The sequence below is a fragment of the Haliotis asinina genome, chromosome 1, assembly GCF_037392515.1.
Source record: "Haliotis asinina isolate JCU_RB_2024 chromosome 1, JCU_Hal_asi_v2, whole genome shotgun sequence".
Classification (NCBI taxonomy): Eukaryota; Metazoa; Mollusca; class Gastropoda; order Lepetellida; family Haliotidae; genus Haliotis; species Haliotis asinina.
Window position 1 is genome coordinate 51,499,380 of NC_090280.1, and position 10,704 is coordinate 51,510,083.

The 10,704-nt window shown below is 38.4% G+C and overlaps 1 protein-coding gene across 1 annotated transcript in view; it reads right to left on the bottom strand.

Annotated features, from left to right (window-relative positions):
- LOC137293466 (PR domain zinc finger protein 14-like) overlaps positions 1-10,385 on the bottom strand; it is a 32,105-nt gene extending 21,720 nt beyond the window's left edge. The window contains exon 1 of the mRNA XM_067824024.1: positions 10,327-10,385. Within this exon, the coding sequence (XP_067680125.1) occupies positions 10,327-10,385 (59 nt within the window). The remainder of the gene's footprint in view (positions 1-10,326) is intronic.
- Between the last annotated feature and the right edge of the window lie 319 nt (positions 10,386-10,704).

The window sequence follows — 10,704 nt, forward strand, 5'->3', positions numbered from 1 at the left end:
CGCTAGCCCATGACGTCACACAGGTTTGCAACTGACTATGGTCAGTTTCATTGTATACATATAACGCACTACAGGGATATTAGGTTTTATATTTTTATTACTCACATGTTATAAATCTATAATGTTATTAGACATTGTGATGTCAGACGTATGATGTCATAATTGTTTACAGTTATGACGTCACAATGCTAATACCTCTGTTACAATAGCTTTAGACCTTGTTTGACTCACGGAAAGCTGAGAGTCACACATTAGACAGTTTCCATCAATATATGTTGGAGAGTACATGTAATACCAGAACACTGGACTCGCTTCCGGGAAATACCATTTTTTGTAAAACACATAAAACATTTTGTATCAGACTCGTTTTTCATACCTGTACCATCAAATCACTAAATCATTAAAATAGTATTACAAGGCAGATCATCTAGTATCCTCTGCATCTTAAAGCATAAACAAACGACATGTATCTGAATATTTTCATGTAACCTAAAGTTGCAGGGTATGATTTCAAATTGTCGGGTCTCCCTGGGGAGTGGGTGCCCGAAACCTTCATTTGTAGCCGACGGAGAATTTGTTCATGAGGTCCCATGCATGTTCGATCGTTGTCCAACGGACAGATTCCAAACAAATAAACTGTCAATAAGTTTACATTCGAGACGGACCAATTTCGCAGCAGCTAGATCAGATATCAGATCAAATAGAGGGAGGCATTTATTCCAAGACTTTGCAAAAGATGCAATTCTGATTTGTTGCAAATTGTATATAATTAAGCGAACCAAACCAATGATACAGCCCCGCCATATGAATATACACATGTTCCTCACACCACAGTCATCAAACATAATGTGTAGAACGCTTTACAGAGGATTAGGGATAACCAGGGTGATAAACACATATACTGTTTATTCGTTTACCACATACGCGAAAAAATCTGTAATCCACGTGATCATACAACTTCACTGGCAGATGAGGGAACAATTTGTTTGTTTGAAATATTCGAAAATTAAATATTATGTTCTTAAAGTAATTGACTGTCTATTTGAAAAAAACAACAACCCAAATTCTAATTAAATTCGATCAATTTAACAAAATATATACATGTAATATGGAACATGAGGATACTGCGCAAATTTTGAACTAAGCGCAAATTTTGAGCTATGCTAAAATTAGGTATTTTGTGATTATAAGCCACAGAGAAGTTGTATGATTTCCTTCGTCAGGATTCCTGCAATAGGCGCCATGTTTTTCACGTCTACCCATTGATATCCTATTAATTGGGAACAAACATTCGTGCTACTTAAAAAATTGAAGACGTTCTCTACAGAGGCATATTGTTTTACCAATGCCTCTTCAAATATTCATATATATGGTTATTAATTCATGAAAACTGTTTTGATTTAAATCAAACATTTCATTGCCAAGTCCGTGCATATATAGCCAGCAAGCATGAAGGTGTTCGCCTGAGCTCGCCACATATTACACATCACAGCGAACACTGACAGCCGATTGCTGAGATATAAAATTATGCGCTTTGTTTAAATTTTAATGTATTCAAACATTATAAGGTATTCTAATAATGAGAAATATTCTATTTTGTGGGCAAATTTGAATATTTGAAATTGCATGCTAATGTAAAGTGGGAGGAATACAAAAAATATCATGGACATTAATGTTAACACAAAATTACAGGATCGACAATCTGGGAGAACAAAACAAATAGACACTTGTGAAACAAAAAAACCGAAACTATCTCAGTCCGCTGAAAGAACAAGGTTTGTTTACATTTTCTTATGTGCTAAGGTGTACTATAATTAGTTTGTAACGTTACGTTTCAGTGTGCTAGACACAACTCACAGACTACCATTGACGAACAGTCGTTAGGCCAAATGTACCGTGTAGTTTCCCGCTGTTTTCGTTGAATTGCATATTCACTATCTCCCAGAGATTAAACACATATTTCATAAATGGTCGAATTTCTATTGAAACGTTGTTATGAGACTTGCAATGCAACATGTGTTAGTTATGAAAACTGCGGGTTTAGAATTATAATATTTCAATTAACTTGCGGTGGGTGTACCGATGAGCGTGATTCACGTGAACCAAGCGGTGAAATAGAGGAAAATGTTCGTGGCAGGAACGCCCGCCGGCACTGGCGCCTCTTACAAGCGGGTCGCTTATTGTTGTACGTTTTATGCTAGTGTTTTTCATGCCAAAAATGTATAGAAAAAATGTGATGTTAGAAATATTTAAGTTGTGTTGGTTCTGGATGAAATACATCACGTCAGCTGTGACTTTATAACATCAAAACAAATTCAAGCTAAATTACATCAGTAGATCATTATGCAGTTAATAGTGTGTGTGGTGTGTCAATAGAAAATCGTTCGATCTGATCGGATGAAATGACTGTGTTGTTACGCAACTGTAGACGCCCATGTCAGCGCATACTATCCCGGAAAAACTATAGACACACCGTACTTAACACACCTGTGCCTATGCTGTAAACTTCCAATGAAACATTTTTGTGTAATTCTTTGTACAAAAGTTGGTGGTTTGGGAGATATTGTTTTGGTATCTTTATGTCAGCGAAGTTTGGTTTAATTAAACAGAATAATCTTTCAGGTCTGATTAAACAGATATATAGAATGATGGCATTTTTTAAGGACATGACGGCTTTATGAATATCATCAACTCGGCTTTAAAAATGCCCATCAAAGAAGTAAACGGAAATAGGAAACTAATTTTGCAAAGCACGTTTGTGACTATAGGGACTATAGGCATTAACAACTGGGCTACCCCACGATTCCCGTTCATGTCTAAAATTCTGGTTTTATTCCAATTGAACGTCACCACAGAAATATAATATACAGCTAAATCAATGGAATCACATGTTGTAGTACTTCATTTGAATAAACTATACAGCAATGGATGAAAAAAAATGACCGAAAACGAAACAGTTCGTGATCCCCCCAACCCCAGGTCGTTACATCCGCAGATCGTAATTAGCGTAATGTACTTATTGGTTCTTACGTGTACACAGTATTTGCTGACATGAAGACACGGTACAATTTCATTGTCGTTGAAATATGACACAATCATAAAGTAATATCTTCTTAAACAATTTGACAGGGAAATTGAAACGGTTGCTTGGTAACACTTTATATGTGTTTACTTTTTTACGCGTGTCAAAGCAAGACGCTTGGAAAAGGGGGAGGGGGTCACGCGCTGCCAACACGTGCACTACACAACAAGCCCAGAGCACATAATAACTGAAATAACCTAGCTACGTGTATAACGGGATAGCGTTACATCCCCGTAGCTTCTCATTTTTCCTCCTCATTTGCAGGATGTCTTCCATAGATGCAAATATTTGGAGCGTAACGTTTCTCACTGAGGTCTTACTCCTGCGAGCACTGACTTTTAGAGGGAGATGCTGTAGAAGGTACAACAACTATGGTCTGTTTGCAGTGAGAACATGCCGATGATTTTCACTTTAAACAAAATAATAAACAAATAAAGAGAAATTAAGATTCGGAATCATCATAACTTTAGCTTGCCAAATGAACATTTAAATTTCAGAATTTAATTCAACTAAGAATAAAAGTTGTTTAACAAGCGATCATAGTTTCTAGTCACTAGTATTGGTTTGTAGCACAAGCGGGTGTGCACATTAAATGAAACACCGAGAACAAGTGGTATTGGTCTAAATTAACGCTCATCATGTACCGCACGTGCATTTGTTTCACTGTTCCAACTACTGTTCTCACCCCCTTGCAATCATGTACATATCTCACTGACAATTTCTAGAATGAAATATTGGAATCTGAGTATTCTAATATTTTTAGCATCTCAATGATAAAACAATATTATGCATTTTATTGGAGCCGCTTACCCGCGATGTTCTAGAAATATATTCTCGAGCGTTTCGCACGTGTACCTCGTTCTTTGCCTGCTCGTGTTATGAAACGCTTGTACCGCAGGGAAGTGTGCCATTCATTCTGGACCAAAAAGTGCACATTTATCGATCACATTTGTTTTTACTCCTTACATTTAAAGACAAACAAACAAACAAACAAACAAACAAACAAACAAACCAAAAAAAACCCAAATGATGCTCCCGGTGAAGAAAGCAGCTAAATCGTACAGCATTTTGTTGTTCATAGAAGGGTGAACAACTAATTCTGATGTAAGTACATATTCAGTTGTATATTTCAAATGATTTATTGCAAGAGTATTGCCTGGCAGAAAGCGACATTCGTTAGCCATTGGCACGGACAACTCGGGTTCGAATCCCGCTGCGATACACCGTGTTCATGAAAGTGTTCTATAAGTAGATCACAAGTCCCTTCATTGCAATGTTGTGTTCAGTTGGGTTGTGGAAGCCAAGGAAAAAATAAATATGTGTTACCCTTATACCTATCGCCTTGTACCTATAGCCTTATACCTATAGCCTTATACCTAAAGTCTTAAGATTGCGAATTGTAATGCTAACGTAACGGTTAAAATATTTAAAAGTATTATGACGAAATTCATTATTGTCTCTGAAGAATGATAAAATGACAAATCGGTCTGCCAGCTTCGTTCACGAAATTTGCAAAGAAATATTAATTTTGATGTTTCTTCCTGTTTATTTAAAGAGAATAAACTATGTCTCACTCGATAAAAGAGTTACAGAACTACGACTACAAGCAAGGAAAACCGATCTCACAGAACGTGAAACACATTATTTCTCCATCGCCCAACCTTTCCTTCAACACAAAAGACATAAATGAAGCAAATCTTGATTCACCTCCGTGTCAGGCTCACTGAGAATCCTTTACAATTTAAATGGATCTGGTTTGTTCTTTCAAATAATTATATAAGTCTGCTATATGTGTGTCCCGTCCAACGACGAAAGGGATATAGTTGTGGGCCAGCTTTCTATGGAAATGAATACGCAAGAATTTAATCAAGCTCTCTAGACACAGCATGTGAACCACATCGATGTTACGAGCAGGTGTATTGGACTCAACGGGCGTGGCGGGGTTCGCGCGCATTGGGCTGGAGCGCATCGCAGATGGGCGATAGACCTCTTAGGGGCGTGCTGTGAACACGTGACCATCTCGCGTGGCGCTAGACGATCAGAATAATCTTTGTGCCAGCTTTGGACACACCCGAACAATGCCACCAAAACTTAATCTGATAGAATTATTCATTCGCCTCTCATCCCCGATACCCTAACAGTAAAGGCAGAGGTGGAGGTGGGTGACTATGAAAATATCCCTCCTCCCTTAATGCAATATTCCAGGTGTTAAAACGCACCACTTATTACAGGTGTTTAGTGTATGACCAGGTAGAGTAGCGGGGTTGTAATAGGAGTCTTGGGAAGAAGCGCCAGGGGTGGAATGTAACCCAAAGAGAAACACAATGTTTCTTGGATATAAATATTGATGATTTTCCCATTATGCCAGCTACAAACTTAATGCAAGAATAAGATCAAAGGACCGCCAACCAGGTAGATATCCGTGTTTGAGTGAAGTCAGAGTTATAAACATGAGAACAGTTAGAATTCCACGAAGAACCACATGGTGAAGGGTAGAGAGACGATCAGGGTAGTCTAGAGGATATAGCGTTGGTTACATATTGTGAGGACGTGGGTTCGATTCCGATCACTCAATGGTAGTATTACTTACCATTTGGTAAAACGGCCTATACGTCATCCATTAAACAAGGAAATGTTAAGCAGATGTCGGCGAATGTTTTGTTTAACAAAAAAGAAAACTATTTCACCTAGGCTGGAAAGAAAGTTACATCAGGACATCCCTCCCCGATGTGTACACATAGTTTACATGTTGTAATCAAAAATGAAAAATAAACCTTTAAAAGTAATTTTTAGCCGAAAATATTCCTGAAAATAAATATCATTGAAAATAAGGAAATGCAAAGTAGTCCATGGTGTAAATTATTTTACAAATGTATGGACAATTTCAAACAGAAATTACCAGTGGTATAATTTAGATTTAGTTACTATTATCATTGAAAATTCAAGAAAGAGAATTTGTAGAGAGCCTCGGTTTGAAAGTTTAAACATTTCAAAGCCAAATGTGCCGCGGCGCCTTCCACAAACTTTCCCAACAACTACGCCACAGGTGTGTGATAAAAGGGTCATTAGATGATAATAAATACACGGGTTGATAATGCAACACAACTGCAATTTGACTCATATGGTAATACAACCTACTGATAGCTCACTCCAGTGTTTTTAGAATTCTACTTCATGGGAACTAGTTGGTTAAATGGGTGGAGAATCCATGCATTGTAATACCTTGTGTAAAGCTTAGGTTAGTGAATTTTACAAACCAATAATACACACTGTAAAAGTTTAAACATTTTTTTCAAGTCTGAGTGTTTGATTACTCGATAACTATGTACCAGGGGAAATACTGATCAATGTGACGCATACAATACAGATGAAGAAAACTACCGACAGTCTTTTAAAGACTATAAGATTAGGTTGTCATGACAACGTTTTTCAATGATTCGCCTTGCATTTTGTTTCCAGACTCGATGATTTACCGACCTCTGCCATATACCTCCAGTGTTGAAGAGTGCGGTTTACATCTAAACTCACTCACCCACTCAGCCAAATTCCAAGTGCCAACTATGGCTGGCGACGGAATAGCTGAAGTGAGTGAGTTTAGTTTTAAGCCTCATTCAGCACGGCCGGGGACACCAGAAATGGACTTCACACATTGTACCCATGTGGGGAATCGAGCCCGGGTCGTCGGCGTGACTAGCAAACGCTTTAACCACTAGGCTACCGCACCGCCCAGAATACCTGAAGCGTCAGTTTAGTATGCATGCCGAATAGTCATACTGGGAGTGGTGATAATGGGAAGATACCCTTGAATCACCCTTCCTAGAGGACGCCATTGTATTTAGTCAGTCCTAATTAGGCATCATTTTTACTGTTGCGGTGTATAATCATTTTATTTTTTTTTTTGCTTTCAGGTATTTTTACTATAATCTTCACTGATTATTTCTTCCTTCCGACCTTTTCCAAAGAAACAGAAAAGTAAGAAATAGCGATCCCATCCCGCTGTTCAAATGCCATTTCTGTGGTAGACTGAGACTTTTATATATTGAGTATATTAAACTGACGACAGTGATACTGTGTCTCTGGACTCCAGTGATACATTCAAAATGTCATTTAAAACAGCCCTTAATATATTAGGATAAATAAACAACTGATTTGTATCTGGTAAAAATCATGAAAAATGTGAACACCAAGTATCTAGTCTCTCCATCACAGTGACACACTCTGCATCAAGTATTTCGCCTCTCTATCACAGTGATATGCCCTGCACCAAGTATCTACCCTCTGTCTCTCCTCTACCACAGTGACACACCCAGCACCAAGTATACATCCACTCTATCACAATGACACACCCAGCACCAAGTATGCATCTTCTCTATCATAGTGACACACACAGCACCAAGTATCTATCTTATCACAGTGACACACCCATACCAAGCGTCTAGCCTCTCTATCCCAGTGACACACCCAGCACCAAGTATCTAGTCTCGCTTTCTCCTCTGTCAAAGTGACACGCTCCACATCAAGTATCTAGTCTCTCTATCCCAGTGACATACCCAGCACCAAGTATCTAGTCTCTTTTTCTCCTCTGTCACAGTGACACGCCCCACATCAAGTATCTAGTCTCTCTATCACAGTGACATACCCAGCACCAAGTATCTAGTCTCGCTTTCTCCTCTGTCACAGTGACACGCTCCACATCAAGTATCTAGTCTCTCTATCACAGTGACACACACAGCACCAAGTATCTAGTCTCTCTTTCTCCTCTGTCACAGTGACACGCCCCACATCAAGTATCTAGTCTCTCTATCACAGTGACACACCCAGCACCAAGTATTTAGCCTCTCTATCTCCTCTATCACAACGACAGACTCTACATCAAGTATCTAGTCTCTCTTTCTCCTCTGTCACAGTGACACTCTCCACATCAAGTATCTAGTCTCTATATATCTCCTCTATCACAGTGACACACCCAGCACCAAGTATCTAGTCTCTCTATCACAGTGACACACCCAGCACCAAGTATCTAGCCTCTCTTCTCCTCTATCACAGTGGCAGATACGGCACGAACATGCAGCGTCTCTACCTCCTCAAAACATGTAATCCTCCCCGTGTTTATTTTGAGAAACTAAGATACGAAATCTCAGATTAAGTCTTTCTTTCGTATGTCAGTGTACGATTTTAATCACATCAAACGATCTTAGGCAATGTAATACGATTCAAGTTTGACAATAGCGAGTCGAACGTGAAAAATGATATAATAGCAAAGAAGCACAAAGGCACATCCGCATATGCTTTAGCATACTCGCATGCAACATTGGGATACAGGGCTCCAGAGCTCGCGTGTAACGTGGGGATACGTGTATATATTATGCATGACGATACAACAAACACCCATGGCAGCTGGGCCCACGGTATTAAACACTTCTCAGCTCTCTTTAACAACATAAAGCTCTCCAGTGTCCTCTCCTACTTGAGAGTTATGGTCTGTTGTCTCATGTGGGTTTATTTCATATTTCACTAAGTTATTGCAACATAAATATCTTGTATTCCTCTACTTTTGTTAGGTAGGAAGCAATTAGTATAATGCTGTATTTCATTTCAATTCTAATCACATAAAACATTTTATAATGCACATTCCATCTTTTTAAAACGTTATTATTTAAATACAATTATGATTTTTCTCTATATTGTATTTCGAATCTGGTTCTATAAATCTTTTTATGTAACCTTTGCTTCTCAGTATCATAATGTAAAACCTTTTACATGGTGCCATTTCACTTAATCATATACAGTTTGGTATCTAACAGTGCATACATTAATTTCGTTTTAATTGCAACCGAATAATCGAATTATTTTTTTCTCTTTTACTTCTTTGTTTCAAACAGATATTCTTCATTATTTTTATAGCATGATTTTCACCGTGAATTAAATTCAAAATACTTCCAGCATAGTATGTGTGACAATGTTTAATTCACCACCAACCTTTGCCAAAAATTCTACTTCTCAATATTATTGAGTGTATTGTTGTCACATATCTGCCTGGTTGTGTTTTAATTAAATGATCCTGCTAAAGAAACATGAGTTGAAATGAACATATTGAAGGCAGGAATTTATGGATTTTAAATGACCATATTAAAGGCAGGAATTCATGGGTGCCAGCTTCTTTAGTTTGACGGACACCACGTTTAAATCAAAATAAAGAAGTTGACACGCACAAATTCTAGCCTCTATGTGTATCATATCTAAATGTAGTTCAGAGCCTCCAATAAACATATTGTCTATGAAAAATAATATTTATCGCTGGTCCCTGTCGGTGCTGTGTTGCCAAGGAAGATGGACTGACACACACTCTGAGCGAATATCATATCCATCTGCATATACGTTATCTACTTTAAGCAGTATAACTTCAACGAATATCGAGAGGATGCCTACAAGTTTAAAGTTAAAGTACCGACTGGTGCAACCTTGAATTACAATCACATTTACTAAGTACTACGGCTCAAAGGCAGCTGTTACTACTACAATGTGTGGGACCAAATTACAACTACCCTTACTACCCTTACTACCCTTACTACTACTACTACTACTACTACTACTACTACTACTACTACTACTACTACTACTACTACTACTACTACTACTGATGCCACTACTACTTCTACTACATTTGGTTGCTGAAGGTGTTAATTTCATAATACATGCACTAACATAAGAACTTTTCTGGCATTTCAGATACCGTCCACACACCAACATGTGTATACACATCCATATAATGAACATGGATGTTTTTAATTCCATTCTTGTTGTAAGCGTTTTGAGAATACTCTACTGTCAGAATGCAGCTCCATATAAATGACCCTATTATGAATATCATTATTATTACATACTTGCATACAAAATAGTTTTGACATGAGTACATGACGGTGACAACAACTACGATAGCTGCTGTGTCTTGTTGTGACGGTGGAACATCACAACGCCCCCTTCATTCTTTATCTCGATTATGTCCCGCGCGGACGGTCGCGTGCCATGCACGTGCCGTCGGTATTAGCACCTCCGACATAGGAAAACGCTATCACAATATGCTAAAATTCTTAATTTGATGCCATTAGCCTACAGGATAAAGTGGCCGAACAATTTCAAAATGCTTAATTGGTTGGATCACAGTTTATAATCACATTTTTTTCACAAGATTTTCCCTGAAATAAATACTGCGTATTTTAAATTTAAAATGTTATTTCACTTACCCCTGAAAACCCACAAACTGAGGAGGTCGGGGTACGAGGGTCGGTCGCCAAGATTCCATTCCGTGCGATGAAACTCCCAGTAGCGCCCCTGATCACAAATGACACTGCTTTTAGCGACATCGAATCAAAAATTAACTTCCCGTGTTTATATCGCGCTCGTTCCTCGCACGCGCATGCGCAATGCTTCTTTTATATTGGTTACATTTTTCAAGGGGAGGAGCTCGGTATTAAAGAGCTTAGCTGTCGTGGAAAGGATATCTCGCGCTGATATCGACACGAGAACCGTCTCCACGGCAGCATGGGTGTCTGCAGGGAGGTCTACAGCAAGAGGAATTCTCCACAATATTCCTGTCACCATAGAGTTTGGTAGTTGATAAT